Source organism: Mirounga leonina, unplaced genomic scaffold (assembly GCF_011800145.1).
Source record: "Mirounga leonina isolate KUSES-001 unplaced genomic scaffold, KU_Mleo_1.0 Mir_176, whole genome shotgun sequence".
NCBI lineage: Eukaryota > Metazoa > Chordata > Mammalia > Carnivora > Phocidae > Mirounga > Mirounga leonina.
In genome coordinates, this window is record NW_023270454.1 from 35,765,682 (window position 1) to 35,788,299 (window position 22,618).

General features: G+C 39.0%; 1 protein-coding gene and 1 long non-coding RNA gene across 2 annotated transcripts in view; one reads left to right on the forward strand and one right to left on the reverse strand.

Annotated features, from left to right (window-relative positions):
* Positions 1–22,618, forward strand: part of IQCM (IQ motif containing M) — a 214,511-nt gene that overhangs the window by 69,118 nt on the left and 122,775 nt on the right. Inside the window, exons 2-5 of the mRNA XM_035022935.1 lie at positions 9,683–9,776; positions 10,354–10,439; positions 18,850–18,932; positions 20,855–21,122. Coding sequence (XP_034878826.1) covers positions 10,403–10,439; positions 18,850–18,932; positions 20,855–21,122 — 388 coding nt within the window. The 5' untranslated portion in view covers positions 9,683–9,776; positions 10,354–10,402. The remainder of the gene's footprint in view (positions 1–9,682; positions 9,777–10,353; positions 10,440–18,849; positions 18,933–20,854; positions 21,123–22,618) is intronic.
* Positions 1–22,618, reverse strand: part of LOC118022256 — a 65,558-nt gene that overhangs the window by 34,558 nt on the left and 8,382 nt on the right. The window lies entirely within an intron of this gene.

Genomic DNA, 22,618 nt, shown 5'->3' on the forward strand with positions numbered 1-22,618 from the left:
AAAATCTTTTATAGAATCTGCATATATTTATAGACTCAAGAATAGAATTTATTACTAAGCTTTCACATGTATGCCATGGCCCTGAAATTCCTTCATTTTTGGTCTGATTATGTTGACCAATATGGCCTTGAGACACTCTCCTTCCTTCTTAATGGACTCTTTATTTCTGTGCTATTCCCATTCTCCACAAATCAGCTGCTTGTCCTCTTTCTCAGAAAACTCATTTTCTCTAGGCTTTACATATCACCTGTGTCTTAAAGACTTTCAGAGCTACATCTCTAACATGGAGAGGCAGAAGAGGAAGTGACAGGTATGGAAATGAGGGCTTACATGGGCTAGGTTTAGGAGCTATAATGAATGTTTTTATACATTTATTCATTCATTTGATCTCCCAGCAGCACTGTGAGGCATAAGAATGATTATTATCTATATTTTACAGATAAAAGAGCTCAGGCTTATCGAGTTAAGTAAGTAGCTAACCTAATTTGTCTGGGACTGAGGAAGCTGTCAGGACTCAGGACCTTTGGTTTTAAAACAAGAAAGTACTTGGCAAACTGGGATGAATTGCTCCCCTGAGGCCTACAGTCAATGACCAGGAAATGGCAGAGCCCTCAACTTGAACCCAGGCCCCCTTAAGCCTAAGATCTTTGCTCTTTACCACCATGTTATATTGTCTCTGTTAGAATAAAGTAGGAAGAAAAAGGACTGATTCAAAGAGGAGGTAGAAGGTAAAGGCATGAAAGAATTCATGAAGGTATACTGTTTACTGGAAGGAATTTTGTTAGGGAAAATTGTGCTTTAGCAGGAGTCAGGAGACCGGAATTCTGGTTCCAGTTCATTGGCAAACCCAGTGTTGAGTTGGACAAATCACTTACGTCCCCATATTGCTGTGTCCTCACCCATAAAATGAGAGGCTAACAAGAAGGCAACTCCTAAGATTGTTTCCAGTTTTAAAATAAACTCCAAAACCATTTCATAACCTGTAAATATTTTTACAAGGTGATCGAGAAAGAAGAAATCCAAAAGTAGACCCAGGATTTACAGTATTTCAGGATTTTCCTCAAATTTCTAGATTAACATCTCTAACATCAACTAGTATTTCTGAGCACAGCCAAATTTCATTTAAAGAGTTTAACAGTTTTGGCCTTTAATTTATTTTATTTAATTTGTGGTAATTAACTTTATGGTGTTTTCATTGTTGTCTTTAACTGTTTATAGTCCCAAACATCTCAGCAGGAGCTGCTTTTTCAATCGGGTTTTCACTCTATTGTTATTTCTAAAATGTTAATGTCTTCTACTTAAGGCATGTGTGATTAATAGCTGAGAGAATGGGGCGCCTGGGTGGTTCAGTTGGTTAAGCGACTGCCTTCGGCTCAGGTCATGATCCTGGAGTCCCGGGATCGAGTCCCCCATCGGGCTCCCTGCTCGGCGGGGAGTCTGCTTCTCCCTCTGACCCTATCCCCTCTCATGCTCTCTCTATCTCATTGTCTCTCTCAAATAAATAAATAAAATCTTTAAAAAAAATAGCTGAGAGAATGTACTTTTTTTTTTTTTAATTTATTTATTTGACAGAGAGAGAGATAGCGACAGCAGGAACACAAGCAGGGGGAGTGGGAGAGGGAGAAGCAGGCTTCCCGCAGAGCAGGGAGCCTGATGCGGAGCTCGATCCCAGGACCCTGGGATCATGACCTGAGCCGAAGGCAGACGCTTAAAGACTGAGCCACCCAGGCGCCCTGAGAATGTACTTCTATAACAGCACAGTTTTAATCTGTGAAAATTACAAAAAAAACAGAGTCACAACATGCCACAATTATTATTGAAGGCATAACTGCATTTATTGACGTGTGAATCTTCCTAAGATATTTTGAAAGCATTTCTGATATAATAGAGTACTTAAGAAATAAAGCACTATGACCTTTTTTGTTGTTCCTGGACACACATATCATATCTGATATGTTTCTAACTAAAATTTCACCAAAATAAAACTTATAAGATATAACTTCCAGTATTTTTAACATTTCATTCAAGAAAAGCCATACTTTCCTTATTACCTCCTCCCCTGCCCCTTTCTTTCTGTCAGTGTCTTAAGGTTGAATTCAAAGACTGGGAATTTGAGGCAAGAAAAATGTGGAATAGTGCCGGCCTTTCTGAAACTTGTGTGTGTGTGTGGGTGTGCGTGTGTGCACATGCACGCACGTGTGTGTTTGTGTGTATGATTACTGCTCAATCTGGGCCAAAACAGCCCCTTATTTGGATAACTGTGGTCTTCCTATCAAGGTAACTAGGTGCATAAAATTAAACAATTCCACACATCACCCGGTGCTTATCACGACAAGGGCACTCCTTCATCCCTATCCTAGCTGTGGGAACATGGAAAAGTTGGTCAAACTTCTCTGAACCTGTTTCTCCAGGCAGTGAAATGAAATCCTAACTACTTCCTGCAGCTGCTGGAAGGAGTAAACCTGATAATGTATGAATGCACATCGCCACCTCCCCCCCTTGCCCAAGAAACTCTTGTTTCACACTTTAGCCATCATTTCACAAACACCACTTTTTTGAGAAAGCCTTTCCTAATGGCCACCCTGTGGGACTTTGGCCAGCCTCCCCTACTATATTTGGTCCCAGCACCAGGAAGTTTTCCTGTGTAAATACACATCATCATATGTGTTTCTTTGTTGTTCACTTATTAATGTCAGCGTAACCCACTAGACACCATAAACTCCATTAAAAAAAATTAAACAAAGTCCATCAGCCACATTGCAAAAAATTATGACACGTTACATGGAAAATTTAGTGGTCGTGAAATTTCTAAGTAGATATTAATAACTCTGAAAACTGAGCAGATTATAATGATCGAGGACTTCTTGCAGGAATTCAAATCAACTGCTTTTTATGAGGTATTTATTGCTTGGCTAGTCATGTGCTTGGTCTTATGGAAGACACAAAAGAAAAAAAAAAGCTAGTTCCTTCCCCAGTCAGGCTTAGACTAGCAAAGATATTGTTGGTTTTTAGCAAAGCTCTACGCTTCATTTTTCTTTTGAGAAAGAAAAGAGGAGAAATAAAACTATCTGTAATGATGAGAATAGTGTTTTCAGAGTTTTAGTAGGTTACTTTGAAAAACTAATAATTAAAACTTAAAATTGGGGGCACCTGGGTGGCTCAGTCAGTTAAGTGGCTGCCTTCAGCTCAGGGCATGATGTCTGGGTCTTAGGCTCCAGCCCTGTATTGAGCCTTGCGTTGGGCTCCTTGCTCCGTGGGGAGTCTGCTTCTCGCTCTCCCTACCCCCACTTGTGCTCCCTCTCTTTTCTCAATAAATAAATAAAATCTTTTTTAAAAAAACCTTAAAATGTATTGTTAAATAAATTTAAATTGATGTATAACATATAATCAGAAAAGTACCCAATTTCTAAGTGCACAGCTCAAGGAATATTCACAAAGTAAACCCACCTGTGTAACCACCATCTGATAAATAAACATTACGAGCACCCTAGAGGCTTTCCTTGTGCCCCATCAGACTCTACACCCTTTCTCCAAAGGTCACCATTATTCTGTTTTCTATTACCATTAATGTTTTACCTGTTTTTGAACTTTATATTAGTGTGAGCATACAGTGTGTCCTCTTTTATGCTTTCTCTCGATTATGTGTGTGAGAATCAGTTTTGTCTGTGTGTACAGCAGTTCATTCTTGCTGCTGAGACACATTCATTTGTATGAATCTGTTGTGATTTATCTCTTCTACCGTCAGTGGACACTTGGGTTGCTTCCAGTTTTCACCTGTTACAGAAGAGTGCTGCAGTGATCATTCTTACGTGTGGCTTTCAGTACACAATGTAGTGTTTCTGTTGGGTGTGGCAGGGCTGAGCCATACCTAGTTGTAGATTTAGGTTTTGAAGGTACTGCCAAGTAGTTTTCCAAAGATTACCAATTTACACTCCCCACAGGCAGTAAATGAGTATTTCAGTAGCTCTATATCCTTGCCAACACTTAGGATTTTGTTAAAGCCATTCATTTGGGGGTGTGGTACTTGTGGTTTTACTTTGTGTTTCCTAATGACTGATGAGTTTTGAGCATCTTTTCGCAGGCTGATTTCCCATTTGAAAATCCCCTTTGCAAAGTGTCTACTGCAATCATTTGCCTACTTTTATATTAGATTGTCCATTTTTTTCTTTGATTTGTAGAAGTTATTTATTTATTTAATTATTTTTAAAAAGATTTTATTTATTTATTTGAGAGAGAGAGAATGAGAGACAGAGAGCATGAGAGGGGGGAGGGTCAGAGGGAGAAGCAGACTCCCCGCTGAGCAGGGAGCCCGATGCGGGACTCGATCCCGGGACTCCAGGATCATGACCTGAGCCGAAGGCAGTCGCTTAACCAACTGAGCCACCCAGGCGCCCCTATTTATTTTTTTATGTTATTTTTGTGCTTATAATTTTGGAAAGTACGGGGACTAAAAGTCAGTATTTCAATTCCCTCTAGTAGATGATCTCTTTACTGAGGTATGGTTCCATCTGACATTGCTTGCTTTCCTTTCCCCCCCACGTTACTCCACTTAACCACTATGGGATGATAGTCTTATGTCACTAACGCCAGCCCATCATCTTCTGTCAGTAAGCTTTGATTCTTGGTGGCCTTCAATGTACATGTTCATGTATTGCCAGATCCTACTTTATACATCTGTATATCAAAACCCTAAGGTAAGATCACAGAAAAACTCTATAGCTTACTGATTATGGCTCAGAAGGACCAGTTGTATACATTGAGGCCAAATGGGAAAGAATTCCTGTGTTTTAGCTAAAGAGTATTTTAAAGTATCATGTTCGAGTCTTCCCAGTTTAGCATCTTCTTTTTCATGACTTTAGAATTGAGATGAAATTAACAGCTTTCTTTTGTGACTTAAAGATTTAACTATTTTATGTAAAACCAGAAATATTTGGGATTTCTTCATTAGTGTCAGTGTCCATGCAAGACCACAAGGAAATAGAGCATAACATCTGTTTGGTGAAGTTGAACCTTACATCCAGAAGGTCCCTGTGAAATCATCGGCTGGGTGTCTCTGATCTGGTAGTGTTGGGGTTGGGGTTGGTGGCAGTGACCCCCATGCCGGGAGAAGCCCTGAGACCCTCTTTGGTCAGAACAGCAAGGCTTTTATCTGTTCTCCTCATTGACTTCTGAGGAAGAGTTCCTTTAAACATCGGTTGAAGCTCCCCTTTTAAAAATTGTGTGTCTATTTTAAAGCCTTCACTTATAGACAGGAATTCAGAAAGGAGGTGGAATTCAGTGAGGTTAAGTGGTTTGGCCAAGATCACACACTTGTGCAATGGCAGAATCAGGACTGAAATCCAACATTGCTCTCTCCACAGTGCTCTGAGACTCTGCTGTTTGTGTCAGCTGGAGCAAATATCCTAATGATTCAGTTATGTCCTTTTCCTTCCCAATTCTGGCTCTGAGAAGTGTATTCACCCAAGTTAGTTAGAGAATCATAGGGAGGTTTCCGTGGCGGGAAAGCAGTGTGCTTGCCACTGTCAGGCGCATTCCCCAGGATCCCAGCGTAGCTGGTATTAATGATCATGCATTCATATAGTATCTTCTTTCCAACTCATTTTATGGCCATCTGACTAATTTGGTTCATAATTTTAATTATGCAGTTGTACTTTTTTTATTCTCCTATTGTCTGGTATACATTTTTACCCATTATAGATGCCTAATATTGGCTCTGCTGTATTGGACTTGTTCCATTTTGTTTTCTTTCCCTGCACTCCTTTCCGTTTTCTCATTCCTGTTGTTTGGTACCAGCATATCTGATGTCTGGTCAGAGGGACAAGGAGACTCAGCAGAGAGAAGTCAGGAAGCAGATCTGGAAAATGACCTGAAGGTCCTTGTTGACTTGAAAGAGAAAAAGTGGAGGAGGGTTCACACTTATTAAAGAATGAAACAGGACAAATGACTGGACAGAATCTCAGAGGGCGATTGTAGTGGCCAAGGGTTGAGAGGCACACGGTGGGGGCGGGGGGGGGGGGCGGGGGTTGCAACCAGGGACGTGATGGACCTCTTTCCATAGGCCGCTTTCTTGGATATTCTGTTCCCAAGTTCCAGAGAACAGAGAAAAGTGGAGAGGGACAGGATGGAGACGGGAACCCTTAACCACGCAGTTTTTTGAAATTTGGGGCCAGTTAGAATTATATACATTACAAAAGCAATGTAATAATAGATTTTAGAAAGTAATGGGGCCTTTGAGGTCTTCTTGCCCAACAGTTTTATTTTACAAATGAGGAAACTAAAGGCTAAGAAAAGTCAAAGCAAGCCCCTTGGCTCAGTTCTCGGTGGAGCAGTGGGATGTCAGTCCTATATTTTTCATCCATATTTACTCAGTTGCAAGAGAGAGAAAACCCCAAGGCAAGGAGCTAGGTTTTATTCTAAATGCATTTGGAAGTCACTGAAAGGAAATGATACGCCCTGATACACATTTAAGAAGACAACTCCTGCTGTGTGGAGAAGGAATTGGAATAGGATAAGAGTGGGGATTAAGACAGCAGTTAGGAGGCTGTTTCAACATTCCAAGAACGAGATGATTGTGGCCGGGAGAGGGAAATTGAGGAGAAGGAGATATATTTTGAAGTTAAAATGTAGAAGACTTGATGGATTGGATGTGGTAGGTAAAATATAGAAGGAGTCAACGTTTTATGGCTTGCGCAACTGGGTGGGTATAGGTACAATTTCTTTCTTTTTTTTTTTTTAAGATTTTATTTATTTATTTGAGAGAGAGAGAGCACATGAGAGGGGGGAGGGTCAGAGGGAGAAGCAGACTCCCTGCCGAGCAGGGAGCCCGATGCGGGACTCGATCCAGGGACTCCAGGATCATGACCTGAGCTGAAGGCAGTGGCTTAACCAACTGAGCCACCCAGGCGCCCCAAGGTACAATTTCTAACGTGGAGAAGTGGGAAGGGAGTAGCATGTGATTGAAGGTCAGGAAGATTGCTCTCATGCACCCTTCTATCAGCTGTTGAAACTGCCTGTTTAGATCCGTGGATCATGACCTGTTTCCCCAAGTCCTGCTGAAGGCCATAGGGCAGTTTTTTGTCACCAGGATCCTTAATTATACAGGGTACCATGATAAAGTCTTATCAGTCATCCGCTTTGCAAGGATAAGCTAAGGAGATAAGGAAGGGAAATACTGTTTCTACTTTTGTTTGCTTTTTATCTGCATAGAAATAGAAAGCCCTTAGCCTTCCTGTAACCCAATAGGAGAGCCTTGAGTTGCACCTCCTGGAGGAGAAAGGGAGGAAGGATGTTTTCACAGATGTGACATGAAAAGGTAGGGCATCCCTGTCCAGCATGCTGTTGCCATAATTACTCTTTCCACAGTTTTTGAAATCCTTCTTTAGGCCAGGTCCTCTTAAAGGCACTGGGACTACTGCAGGGAAGAAAACAAAGTCCTTCCTTATGGAAGTCACATTCTAGAACACTACTTATGTCAGTGCCTGCTTCAAAATACTTCAATGGTTTATTGCCCATTTCAGCAGCATAGAGTCCAACCCTTTGCTTAAACAGAGCCACTGCTTGCTGTCCCCCAAACCATGTGCATTCTGTTCTCACCTTGCATTTGCTTCTCTGTTCCTCTTAAATCAGCCAATCTGACCCACGAAGGACTGATATTCAGTACCACACAGGTGTGCTGGCCAGCATCCAGTTCTACCTGGTCGATGCCTGTACTGAACCAGTTAATCAAAATGTCACTATTACCCCTACACCTAACCTTCCATTTCGCCTAGTCTCCCTTGAACACTTTTCTTAGGTCACTTTCTCAGCCTCCAGGGATCCCATCTTCATGTGAACTCATGGCACTCATGGATTTATATCACTTATTTACAAAGCTCACGGACTTTTTTTCCCCTTAATTTAAATGATCTCTACACCCAATGGTGAGGCTCAAACTCATGATCCCGAGATCAAGAGTCGGATGCTCTACCCATTGAACCAGCCAGGCACCCTAGCTCACAGACTTTCTTATGACATCTGGTATACAGTTGTTTGCATTTTATTTAGAATTTTGACTTACGTGTTTGCCTTTTCTTCCAAAATAGATGGCATACCCCTTGTACAACCCAGACACTAGATTTGCACTTATTAATCGATCAACGTATCAGGAGGGACTCAGCATTTCCTAACTGTCTGCTGGGGATGTAAAGTGGAGAGGGATTCTATCTGCCGATATTCCATGTCAGTGTGCTGCTTATCTTTAAGTAATTCCATCCTCCAGGGCTTCTTCCACCCCCAGCTCCTGTCTCAGCATCCTCTATCATCTCGGTTTGCGGGGGCATTACCATGCCAGCACCCCTTTAAGATGCTTGGCTAGTTTTGTGCATTAAAAGGGCTGTGGGATGTCTTGCTTGCCAGCCAATTTAATGCAGGCTGACACTCCTGGCACACTGAATTAAGGTGGAGGAGCTAAACGCCCCAGAGAAGAGTCCATTTCTATGGAGATAGACAAGAAAACAAGAAAATGACAGAGTACAAAACACCTTTATTTTCTTCTCATATTTAAATGAAAAGAAGAAGTAATTAAGCCAGACCAGAAGATGAGTTCTGATTGTTAATTGCTAAGGGAGGTGCAGTATTTTAATTTGTCCCAGTTCATTTGTAGAACTAGGCAGATGAGGTACATGGTTGGTGCTCTTGCCCATGGTGTAATGCTGACAGTTTGAGATTTAATCATTTTTAGATGTTCCAGATTTGTTTTTTAAAACTGTGACTATAAAATTTTTCCCCCTCTGGGTGGAAGTTGAGGGAAAGTGTCGTAGCCTTTTATTTAAGAGCATGTGGCCATAGAGTCATGACTTCCATAGGGCCATGATGGTTTGTGGATTTTTTTTTTTAAGATTTTATCTATTTATTTGAGAGAGAGAGCATGAGAGGAGGGAAGGTCAGAGGGAGAAGCAGGCTTCCCGCCGAGCAGGGGGCCTGATGCGGGACTCCATCCCAGGACTCCAGGATCATGACCTGAGCCGAAGGCAGACGCTTAACCCACTGAGCCACCCAGGCGCCCCATGGCTTGTGGATTTACTCAAATAATCCCCAAATTATTTAACAGGTCTTGGACACTTCACTACAGTATGATGCTCTAGTCAGCTAACTGAAAATTATACCTAGAGTTTTAGAACAAGAGGCTCCATGGGACTCTGTAAAGCATTTAATATTGCCATTTCTAATTACAAAGCAATGTGAGCACACGTAGTATGCACTGGTGTAACTGATTCCCTGGCTGTAGGGGCAACATTTGATGCATTTTGAATAATCCTTTGGAAGTAATGATAATTTCAAATGTAGGAGGAAGGGCTCAGCTCAATAAACACACTAATCAGCCCTTTCTTGAGCACCTCCAGAATGGGATGCACTGAGCCGGGAACCATGAAGGTCAAGGCAAAAGGCAGGGGTTCGCTCCTCCAGCTGACTGTTTGAATCTTTTGGGAAACTTAAAAAATGCAGATGCCTAGGTTCCACTCTAGACGGATATATTTTTAACCACCTCCCACCCAGGCAGTTCTACTAGACATCCAGGGTTGAGGAGCCCCTGGTATGAAGTATAGTTTAGTTTTCAAGGCACTTGGAGTTTAATTGAGAATATAGGACTTCTATTTATATTTATCACTCTTTTTTTTTTTTTTTTTTTTTGCTCCTTACACAGAAGCATTTGATAAGTTTCAAATGAGAGACATGGACATCATGACTACTGTGTTTACAAGAGCAGACTCCTAGAGGCCCGGGTGATCATGAAGGAGGTAGGATTTGAACCTATGCTGTAAGGATGGGCAGGACATATGTTTTTAAAAAAAAAAAGGTGTGAGAGCAGGGCATTCTGAGTAGAAGGCTAGCCTCAACCTAAGCTCAAGTGTGTAAGCTCAAGGCAAGGATGTGTAAGGTATGTGCCAGGTATTAACAGGATATTATTTGGAAAATAGTGAGAAATCGGAGAAGCCTGTTTAGGACTTAGGCCCAAAGATGGGGACTTGAGTTCTGTATGTGCCATGAAATAACTGCTTACATCGACAAGTTGTCTCACATCTCTGAGCTCCAGTTTCCACATCTGCCAAAAGTGGGACAATAGTTCCTGTCAGGTTGTTTGGAACCAGTAAGGTAATACGTATATACAAGCACTTGGTAAACCACAGAGCCCCACCCAGTGCTAGCTGTTGTTATCTCTGTCTTTTGGAGGGGTAGGCATGGAAGATTTTAGAGCAGAGGAGTGATGTATAACAAGTGTTAATAATTCATCCAATTTTTTTTATGAGTGGGTGAAAGAAATAGCTAAAAATTAGTATTTATAATCAATGCATTATTTAATGTAATTGTGTTTAGGGACTTGGAGCCCAACTTTCAAAAAAGAAGATCACCCTAACCGCCCATCATGGTTGCTGCAAAGGCTATGCCTGATAAGGCAGAATGTGAGTATCACACTTCCGTAACAACTCAGTGCATAATGCTTCATGCCTCACCAGCTTTGAGGAGACTTTTAATTATTAATCCTTAGAACACTAAAGTTATTGGTGCGCCTTGTAAGAATTCATCTCATTCCCTTTATTTCAGTGTCACCAACTTTTGAGATATCTATAGCAGGTTTTAATGTAGTGTGCTGTCCAATATGGTGTCTACTAGCCACAAATGGCTATTCAGTGCTTGAAGTGTCACCAGGGAAACTAAGGAACTGAATATTTAATTTTAAGTCATTTTAATTTCAGGACAAAAAACGGATAATTCAGTCATTGGAAAACTTTTAACCGTGTTTGGAACAACTTGAGTATGTGACTATATTTTTGCAAGTGGATACTTTAGAAAATCTAAGGCCAGTATCTGAATTGAGAGGTATATAAGTACAAAATACAAGATTTTGAAGGTAGAACAAAAAAAGAACGTAAAGTATCTCATTAATTTTTAATATTGATTAATGTTGAAATGATAATACTTGGATATAATTTAAATAAAATTTATAATAATTACTGTATGTTTTTAAAATTAATTTCATCTCTTTTCATTTTTAAAAATGTGACTACTAGAAAATTTTAAATTACATATGTGGCTCACATTGTATTTCTTTTAGAGCTGATCTAGACTTGGCAACACTTCGGTTAATCTCAAATTTAGGCTTAGATAGCCTGATTGAGAAACACAGAGTGCTGAACAGAGGGTTGGGATTATCAAGGTTTTCTGGTTAAGCAACTTCCCCCTGGCTCTTGTGACCCCAGACAGTATATGGTACAGGCCAGTGGGCTTCTGTTCTAGGCTACAAATAGAGAGCCATGTGGATTACTGTAACTCTCTATTTGGATAATACAGCACATTTTTAGATGGAAAGGGCAGAAAGGAAGAATGTTCTCTAGTTCCATTTTGCCTTTGGGTCATGCCCATAATTACTTAAATTGTATTTGAAGGCTTGATCCTGAAAGCTGGGAATTCCCCTGTATCTCCTTAGCAACTGAATCCCACTCTGAGAGAGATTAACATAGAGAGATTTTTTTTTTTCTTTTTAGAGGGGAGGTGCACTGTAAATTCTCCCTGAGGTAGGTAGGCAACCTATTAATCACTTATTATTGCAAAGACAATAAGCCACTTTGCTAAAGAAGGAATAAAGAAAGTGGGGGAGTGAGGAAAAGTGTGTAAGAGACAACTCAACAGAATGCTGTTTCATTGGAAGTGGAGCGTTGGGTCTTAATGCAGAATGTGTTGTGGAAATGATTGCCGAATATAGGTTTTAGGAGATGATAGCCATATGCCACTTGGAATTTGGGTTTCACTTGGTTTTTGTACTCTTTTTGAAAAGAAATTAGACAAATTATATTTTCCTCACTTATATGTAATGAAATTGAATATAAACTATTTTCTTTGAGGTTCCTCTTCGAAGGGCTTCCCTTCCGTTTCCTAGTTTCCACAACTCTTTTCCCTGGAATGAATTAAACCATCTTTGTTCCGGCTTCCCTCTCCTGCTCCTCATCCCTAAAGCTCCTAACCTAACTCTGCCCTTCCTCTGAATCTGCTTTGAGAAGAAGATCTTTCAGCACACACAGTAATATTTAATCCTTTGTTAGTTTGTTTTTCACTTGTTTGCTGTGTGTTTGTTATTTTTAGCCAAGGAATATTTCCTACAAAATGAAAACTTAGGAAGAGCTCAAATATATAAAACAGATAAGGTCTGAGATGCTCTGATTGAAAGATGGAAGAGCCCCGAAGGCACATGAAATTGACGAAGCACAGTTTTAAAACCAGTGCCTTAGTCTGGATTTGATTCACTGTTTTATTTCTCTTGGGATATTTCTGTTTTAAACCTCATCTCTAATAATACAATGCAAAGTCTTACATCTTTAAAGGGAAATTCATACATTCATGAGCTGGCAGTTGGTGGGATGTTGGTGACTTATGCTGGCCTATGTCATAACATATGGATCGTACCAAATGTCATGGCCTTTATTGACAATAGTTTTTCTGGAGTTAGGCTCTAAATACCTGGAAGGTAGGGATAACCAATGTCCTATTTATTTCAGCACATTTAGCACCAAATTAGTACCAAATTTAGCACACTTAGCATCTGGGACTTAGTAGGTGCTTAATGAGCATATTACTAAACCTCATTGAGTCTGAGGTATGGCTTTTCTAACACCTCTGAAATCAAACACACAGGCACTTACTTTGACTATATAGGCAAAGGAGGCCTTAGCCATATAGTCATACATCTTTGTTTAGGATATCTCCTTAGTAAATTTTTGTGAAGTCTCTGGAGAGTGCAGCCTGTTTGTAGGAAGGTTAGAAAGCCTCTTAGTAAGGCCAGTTATTTTTGTTATGGTTATAAAAAACACATGTTTGCAAGTCCCTGGGTCTTTCTAGGGGAGAAAAGACTTGCTCAATGATACAATCAAGAGATGGCCAGTGGCTTGTTCCCTGTTATAGCTTCCATAGTCAGGTCTTCTGGTATTTTCACTTCACAGATTTACTAGAGCAATTACACAGAGCTCTAAAGCATTAAGAGAATTCTGAAGTTTTATGAACTACTAGGCATAATACCATTAAATTGATGATATACGAAGAGTGAGTTTTTTTTTTTAAATATAAAATAAATGTAAGAAAATATTTTAGGCTGGTGAAATTGTTTGGCATTAGAAATTCATTATCTTTCCCCATGGAAATGTTAATATTTGCACTCATGTTTTATGTAGGTAGTGTAAGTATTTCAATCTCTTCATGAACTTTATCATAAAATATTTGTTATTGCTTATAATAATTTTTATTGCTTTTGGGGGGTTAGTAACTTGAAGGATCCAAAGTATAATGAAATTTTATTATTTGCAAATCTATTAATTAATTAGTTTTGGATAAAAAGAACTATAATAAGACCAGATTTATTCAAACCTATTTAGAAAGTTGAAATTTATCTTTGTGCTACAGAAGAAATGAGGATTGACTAATGAAATTAATAATATAAACATGGTTGGGGAAAAGTTTAGCTCACTGATAGTAATAATACAATAACTACAGTAATAATTGCTCACATTTATTGAAAACTTATTATGTGCCAGGCGCTGTGCTAAGTGCTTTGTAACCAAGTCCAATTGAATCCTCACAACCCCATGCAAGATTTATTATTATTATTATCCTCATTTTACAAATGAGAAAATGAAGGCTTAAGACAATAAAATAAGATTCATGAGCAAATTGTAATTCAAGACCAAAATAGTGTGACTCAGGAATGAGAGCTCTTAAAAGTCACTCTATATGCTATGAGTATATATTTGCAAATAAACAAAGCCTCAGTTACAGGTTTTTTTTTTTAAGAGAAGGAGCAGACCTTGACAAGTTCCTCTTAATAATTGAAGTTCCAATGTGCCCTTCAATGTATAAAAGCTGAATGCTTGTATACTTAACATATTATGAACAAAGAAACAGAAGCTTCAAAGATTAATTGGATGGATTCTTAACATCAAAGTTGTTTAATTTCTCATAATTTTAGACTTACTTGTTGAATATATATATTCAACTCAAATTATAAAAATAGCACACACTAGCTTTGCCTTTTCTTTTCCTTTTTTTTTTTTTTCTTTTCTTTTCTGGGACAAACTGGCACCAGCCATTTGCCTTTCCTAAGGCGCTGAGATATGAATGCTCTTGTGCTACCTTGAGAATTTAACTTTTTGGTTCAAAGGCTAATTTTTAGTTATAGGAGAAAATCCGAACAGCTGCCTCAGCATCTTTTTTTTTTTTTTTAAAGATTTTTAATTTATTTATCTGAGAGAGAGAATGGGAGACAGAGAGCATGAGAGGGGGAGGATCAGAGGGAGAAGCAGACTTCCTGTCGAGCAGGGAGCCCAATTTGGGACTCGATCCTGGGACTCCAGGATCATGACCTGAGCCGAAGGCAGTTGCTTAACCAACTGAGCCACCCAGGCGCCCCTGCCTCAGCATCTTAAATGCCAACGAGGGCTCAGGCTTAAATGCCAACTTGGAGTCAGCGTGTCAACATGCCTTCAGCTGGAGCTGTTTTAGGATCTGTGAGAAATCACTCTTTCTGGGTGGTGGCTGTCTTTCTCTGCCCCTTTAAGAACAGTCCCAGGCCTTGTCCTGTTCAAGAACTTCACTGCCTGACTGGGTTCATGGTGGCAGTCCCTTGATGAGTCAGAATCTACTTGCTGGTTCCAAGAGGGCCATTAGCTTTGCCAGAGTGTATCCTAGCTTCTCCACAGTTCACAGGTGACAGGTGGCTCTTGGTGATGGGGAAAACCAGATGCACTGGTCATCAAAGAGCCCAGAGAGAAGTAAGATGCTGCCTTGGGAATTTAACTCCTCTGTCTAAGGCCAATTAAGAAGGGAAAATATCAACAGCTTTATCAGCACATTAAATTACAATGAGGGCTTAGGACTGGCAGCTTGAAATCAAAGTGTCTTGGTTTATTTGGGCTGCTGTAACAAAATGTCATAATCTGAGTGGCTTATAAGCAACAGAAATTTATTTCTCACAGTTCTGGGGACTGGGAAGTCCAAGATAATGGTGCCAATAGATTTGGTGTCCAGCGAGGCCTGCTTCCTCACTGACGGATGTCTTCTCACTGTAGGTTCACAGGGTGGAAGGGACTACCTAGCTCTCTGGAGTCTCCTTCAAAGGGCACTAATCTCAATCATGAGGGCTCCACCCTCAGAACTCTCCTCCTAATACCATCATATTGGGCATTAGGTTTCAACATATGAATTTTGGGGGAATACATGTCTTCAGTCCATAGCAGAAAGTGGCGATGAAAGGCAAATATTTCACTAGAGTGACCAGGCAAACCTCAGAGGAGTCTCCAGTACTCACAAGAAGTAGTTCATGAAGTTGGGAAAGGCAGCAGATATGTAGAAAAAAAGCAGGAAACAACTCAGGAGACCAGCTCCTGGGTGGGCTTCCAGCATGGCTGACTTCGGAAGGGCCCTCTGCCTGTCAGAGCTTTGCCTATAAATGAAGACTAGATCTTCATTTAGAATGAAGACATGATAGTTTTTATAAAGCTACATTTTCACCAAAAACCGGTGACTTCATCATTTCATTATGAATAAGTTTTATTGTTTGTCATGTGTATGACACATGGCAATACTGTAATTATAAGTAATTATAGGGGAGGTAGTCAGAAGAAGGGAATTAAAGGAGGAAAGATGGTCGTGAGAGGAAGAAACAGAGGAGAGGTTGTGGCATCACTCCTCAGAATACGTTCCTGCTTTTCCTCTGGGGAGCACATGGTCTGGTGAGAAGCCTCCTCAAAGTAGATTTAGATTTTAGTTGAAACTTGATGAAACAGTTTTCATTCCAGAACGCCTGTCTCTTCCATGTGAGGACCGTGCATCATATGGCTTTGAGTGGTGACATTTATGTGAACCATATAATGATTGATGTGTGACTTTGTGCTCTGATCTACACAAGGAACATGTATACGTCTTGAAGCACGTGCATGAAGTCTTGGCAAGTATTTTTTTATTAGAAAGAAGAAAAAAATCCACCAATCTATATCCTTAGAAATATGTAGATAGCTCTGAATGTGGGGCAATACAGAGGCAAGTGTGGGCGGACAGGGAGATTTGGGTTTGTCGATGACTTACATACTTTCCATAGGTGAGAGTGGAAAGAGGGAAGAAGCTAGGGAGCAAGAAAAGAGGTTGTTTTTTTCTAGAATGATTGCAGAGCAGCAATTCCACTGCCCGGTGATGGGACACCTTAGTAGGTGCTTTTTCTCCTAACCCAGCACTTTCAAGGGGGTGGCTAGAGTCCAATTGGCTCCCTCCTTTATTGCGAGGGTCTCCCCCAGGCTTCGGTCCTCAGGATGGTATTGTCCCCAAACTAACAGCTGCCTGTGGCCCCTGAGTCTACACGGAGAAAAGTCAGGGGAAATTTTGTGAAGGAATGAAGGGAGAACTTGTCCCCAATATTTTGTTATGAAAATTTCAAACATACAGCAAGCTTGAAAGAATTTTAAATTAACACCCGTAGATTTACCACCCAGTTTTTACCATGAATATTTTACTGCATTTGATTTATTTTGTATCCATCCATCAACATGCATATCATTAGTCAGGATTCATTATTTGCTTCTATTTTTTATTCTATTGATATAAAATGTATGACAACAAAATGCCAAAATCTTCAGTATATATTCGTTGAGTTATAATAATTACATATGCCTGTGTGATTGATCCACTGTGCATCAGAGTATAGAACATTACTGTTACCCCAGAAATTTCCTTCCTGTCCCTTCTCACTCAATCCATGCCATCCCTGACCAGAAGAATCACTGTTCTTTTCTATCTCCCATATATTAGCTGTGTTTGCACTAGAACTTCATATAAGTGGAACCATAAAGTAGTGTGTGTGTGTTTGTGTGTGTGTGTGTGTGTAAGAATGCTTACTTTGCATAATGATTTTGAAATTCATCCATGTTGTGTATGTCAGTAGCTTGATTCTTTTTTATTGCTGAGTGGTATTTCATTTGTGAATAGTCCACAGTTTGTTTACTGTTCTTTTGTTGATACACATCTGGGCTGTTTCGAGTTTAGAACTCTTATGAATAAAGCTTCTAGGAGCATTCCTGTACAATGCTTTTGTAAAAATATTTTTCATTCTCTTTGATAAATACCTAGGAGTGGGATTGCTAGGTCCCAGGTTAGGTGTGTATTAAGGTTTATAAGAAATTGCTATAATTTTTCCAAGCTGATTATCTTATCTTGCATTTCTACCAAAGACACATGAGTGTTCCAGTAGCTCCACAGCATCACCAATTTTGGCTGTCATCAGTCTTTTTAATTTTAGCCATTCTGATGAGTATGTGGTGGTGTCTGCTGTGATCTGAATGTTTGGGTTCCCCCAAAATTGGAATGTTGAAATTCCAACCCCAAAAGGTGATGATATTAGGAGGTAGAGCCTTTGGGAGGTGATTAGGTCAGACGGTGGATCCCTCAATCAACGGGTTAGTGCTCTTATAAAAGGGGCCCCAGAGAGCTCCCTAGTCCCTTCCACCTTGTGAGGATACAATGAGATGTCTGGGACCTGGAAGAGGACCCTCACCTGACCATGCTGACACCTTGATCTTGCATTACTAGCTTCCAGAATTGTGAGAAATGTCTGTTGTTTGTAAGTCACCCAGCCTGTGTCATTTTGTTACAGCAGCCCAAATGGACTAAGACAGCATCTCATTATGATTTTGATTTGCATGAAGATGACTTTTTAATTAATTAATTAAGTTTTAGATTTTATTTATTTACTTGAAAGCGAGAGAGAGAGAGGGCGGGGGAGAGAGAGAGAGAGCACGAGTGGGGGGCGGAGAGGCAGAGGGAGAGGGATAAGCAGACTCCCTGCTGAGCAGGGAGCCCAACTCAGGACTCGGTCCCAGGACCCAGAGATCATGACCTGAGCCGAAGGCAGACGCTTAACTGACTGAACCACCCAGGCACCCAAGATGAATTTTTTAATTGCTTAAAACATGAGAGGGTGAAAAGAAGAGAGAAAATCTTGATCCTAAGAATACTAAAGGAGGTAGAGTTATAGGAATGGGGATCACACTGGCTAGATTGAAAAGCCGATTTGAATCAATAATTTGGTAATAAACTTTACTGAGTCCAGGTTAAGAAGAGGAAGCCAAGAAACACTTATAAATGTCAGAATCAGCTAATAATGAAGGAAATATATCAGGAGAAAAACTTAGACAAGACTAAATGAGAATGATGTAGTCTATGCTATAGAATTCTATACATAGCTTGGGATAAAAAGAATAAGAATCTTAAGAAAATATAAATGGGATAAGAGTTATTATAATGTTACCCATTTGTAGGTGTGTATTTTTTATGTCACTGCTATTCCTACCTAATAAACCTATTGAGTTTATTTTGCAGTTATAATTTTAACTAGTTGGAAGGTAAATATTTGTAAAGAAATGTACAGCCATATGAATTAGTCATTGGGTATAGAAAACACACTTAGATTTGTTAATCATTTTTGCGCCCAAGTCATGTTATGTGTCTGTATAGTAATATTTAAAGAACTTTAAAAGCTGAAGGGGATTTAAATTTTGTGTACTATAATTGGTTCCCCTAGACTTTAATAAATTAGAATAATCTACCTTATCACTCTCACCTTTGTAAGCTGATGTTTTCTAAAGTAAAATATTACATTGAAGGAGCATTACATGAACGTCTTTTGCATCCACTGTTAACTTCCACTTGGAACACTTACCTTTTATAATGTTCTGCAAGAATCATCACTGCCCAAATTTTAATCTCATAGTTTTGCCATTTGTGATTAAGAAAGTACATTAATTACATTAAAAAATAAAACATTTTGTGTTTCTGTTTTAGGTCCTGTATTAGAGATCACCAAGCAAGATTTTTTGCAAGAAGCGAAAACTCTCATTGCCCAACATTATGAGAAAATAAATGAGGTTAATGCTTTGCCTTTATCTAACTTATTTTTCAGGAAACTAATAACTATTTTTGTATACTACAGTGATTGTTCCAAATGGTTGCATGAACCCTAATAGATTCTGACTAGAAGAGACAAATGAAATCTTTACTAGCTATAAAAATTGATTTTAGATTGCATTTAAAAATAAGATTTTTATAGCTATCCAGATTATTTAATTACATGTGTATTTGCACATTTAATCCAATTTTTAATGTTTTGATGAATTATCACAGAAATATTTGAATTACATATCTCAAATAAATATCTGTATTTAAACACTATTAGATAAAGCTAAACTAGGAAATATGCCATGAGCTGTCTGCCCCCAGCATGACATGCTTCCCTGTATCTTCTTTCATATCACCTTGTGTTAAGAGCCGTTTACCAGTCTGATCGTTCCTTGAGGGCAGTGATTCTTTTTGACTGTTGCATCTCCAGCAACAAACTTTGTGGCTGGCTCAATAAATATTTGCTGAATGGCATAGATTTGGAAGGTGAGAACGAGTGTAAGGGAATGGGTCAGCAAAGAGATAGGGGAGTTAGCACAGGATGAAATTTTAGAGGCAAGCATCTCCAGAGGAGATGGGAAATTTGGGGGAACAGCTGCTATTGTGACAAATGGGTCTTTGGAGAGATAGGTGAGGAAAGGGGATCTTAAGATGACTTATTTGGCCACAGTATACCATCCCCTTTTGAATACTTAAAAAATTTTTTTTAAAGATTTTATTTATTTGAGAAAGAGAGAGAGTGCACGAGCACAAGAGGGGGTAGGGTCAGAGGGAGAAGCAGACTCCCTGCTGAGCGCCCCAATACTTTTTATTTTAAAACTGAGTTTTAGATAACGATTTTAAATATTTTTCAATGCTTACAGTGTAGGGGAGGGGGATTATAATTGTTACATATGTTTCATTTGAATGGTCCTCTAGGCTGAGACTGGTCATAGGTGGTTTTAATTTTCTAATCAACATTGTTAACACTGCTTAACTAAGTTTTTCCTCTAACTGATTAAAAATAATTTTAAATTATATTGATTTCACTAGTAGGCACATGGGATGAAAACTTCACAGACTAAAGAGTTAGATAGATGTACTTTAGATAGATGTACTTGACTTTTTAAAGAATTTTTTCCAATCATAAGAGTATACTCTTCCATCTTTGGTTGCTTGGCAGAACATAGTACTAGCATTTTAAAACCTCCTTATTGGTGTCTTGAGTTGGCAACATTTTTTTGGAGGGGAGTGACGAGGGCAGGGAACTATAGCTCTATCTATGGGCCAAGAGAATGTCTAGAATAGAACAATTATAATGGTTTGGATAATTACCTGTCAGAGACCTGGGGCTGTATTATTTTTCTATTACTCAAGGTAGTCAAAAGTAAGAAGGAATTAAGTGATTGAAAGGATCTGAAATACATATCTGATTATTAGTATACTTTTCTTGAGAACCTATTTCCATGTATGAACTATAATTTCTTATATTCAACAGAAAGAGGTTTGAGAGTGTTAGCATTTTATGGACATTAGAAAATGCTTAAAAGATGCTTGAAAATTATTAAATTCTTATATGCTTACTATTTGAAAACTTCTGTTTTAAAATGGACTTTAAGGTTGCATTTGAAAATATCACATATGAGGAGAAAATTACTATTGGAGAATTTACATTTTTATTTTAAGTGGCATATAACCCTCATTCTTGTTAAGGGCTTTTGGAGAACTATAAAGGATAGCATCTGCTTTACCTGATTACTGTCATATGCTTTATAGTAAATATCTTATATAGTAAGGTATGTTGTAAAATGCATTTAGTGGATATAATTTTATTAACTTATTAATAAAATGTATAATTTTATTATATGATTAATATTAAATTTTATTAAATTTATTTTTGTTTTACTCACAGAATAAAGTTCAAGGTACTTCTATAAATGTTTTTAAAAATAAACATCAAAAACCAAAATCTGGCAAATTCATACCTTTGGAGATTAAAGAAAAGGAAACACTTGATGTGGTCCAAGAATTTCGGACAGCACACAAACGTATTTGTTTTCCCAAACATCTGTTCAAAAGTGAACATTTTAAGGAGCCCTCTCAACAAACTTCTTTCAAGGAGCCATTCATTTTTAGTGTAAAGGAAAAATTCAAGGACTCTATGGATCTGATTGTGAAAGGTAAGTTTTTGGTGTAGCAAAGAAGTTCATTAAACCAACAGGCAAAACTGCTTCTGGTGTGCTTTTAATGGAATTTCCTTGTTGAAACAAAAGCCCACACTTTAATTCTTAGCAGTGGAAGGTGGGGAGCCATGATTAAAAGAGTTACTAAGCTCTGGGGCCACCAGGAATTGAGAGGAGAGACTATGCTAATGGGCATGAGGAATTTATTGGGACAAAATTGCTTAGCCACGTCTTCCAACAGAGTGATATTTCTTCTAATATAAGACCTCAGACTGTGTAGTTCACAGTTAATAAAGCAGTGAGAGGTTTATGGCTTTGAATTCTATTGTTGAGCAGGATAGTTAGAGTAGGCAAGCTGTCTGTGAATGTGTTCCCCCCAAAACCCCAAAAAGATTTTTTGGAAGCTATAGAATTTTCCTTTAAGACAAATTATAGTAAAGGTTTACTTTCTATCAGGAACTTGGTAAGATAGAACCTGGAAGTCTATTTAAGCAAAGTGATACTGTTTTCCAGAGACTAACGGCTGAAATATATAACTTCTAAGATACATTTCTGTTTAAGCCTTCATAACTTCACCTCCATTTTTCCTCTCTTGTTATTGCTTGTTATGTTATTCTTTCATGTGAATTTTTTTCATTCAATGAGTGCCTGCTCTATGGCGGGCACTATGTTTGAAGCTGGAGAGACAAAGATTAAAGGGCTCATAGAGTAATGGTGGGAATGAATGCCTGGGTAATTTCTTATCACCAGTTGTGACAATTGCTGTACTCGAGGTAAGTGCAAAGCATTATGGAGACACTGAAGAGTAACCAACCAAGTGCCAGAATGAAAGTTTCTCAGAAGAGATCTCAGTAGGGGTGCCTGGGTGGCTCAGATGGTTAAGCATCTCCAGGTCATGATCTTCAGGTCCTGGAATCGAGCCCCTCATCGGGCTCCCAGATCATCGAGGAGTCTTCTTCTCCCTCTCCCTCTGCCTCTCTCTCTGTATCTCTCTGTCTCAAATGAAGAAATAAAATCTTTAAAAAAATTAAAAAAAAAAAAAAAGAAGAGATCTCATTAGGAAGGGGTTTTAAGGAGAAGTTTGTTAAATGTAGGGTCGGAAAAGAAGAGGCCATTTTGAGCCATGGGAGAAAAATATTAAAGCTCTGAAGGAAGAAAGAATGTGATGCGTTTTGGGAAAGGAGAGATGTGATAAGAAGTGAGGTTAGGAAGGTGAGCGAGGCTAGATTTAGAAGAGAATATAATAGCAGGCCGAGGATTTGCACCTGTGTATAATAGAAAGCCACTGGTGACTTCAAGCTGAGGGCAGGGAAGAAGGTGGAGAGGGATTTACAGCAGCATTTCTCAAAGTGTAGTCTTCTGAACACTAGTTCTGAGGGATTCATCTCAGCAAAAGGGATCTCTAGTTAGGTAAGTTTAAGAAAATGCATTTACTGGTTGAAATTCATATTGAGCATTAATATATTGAAAGCTGTATGAAATGCTGCAGAAAA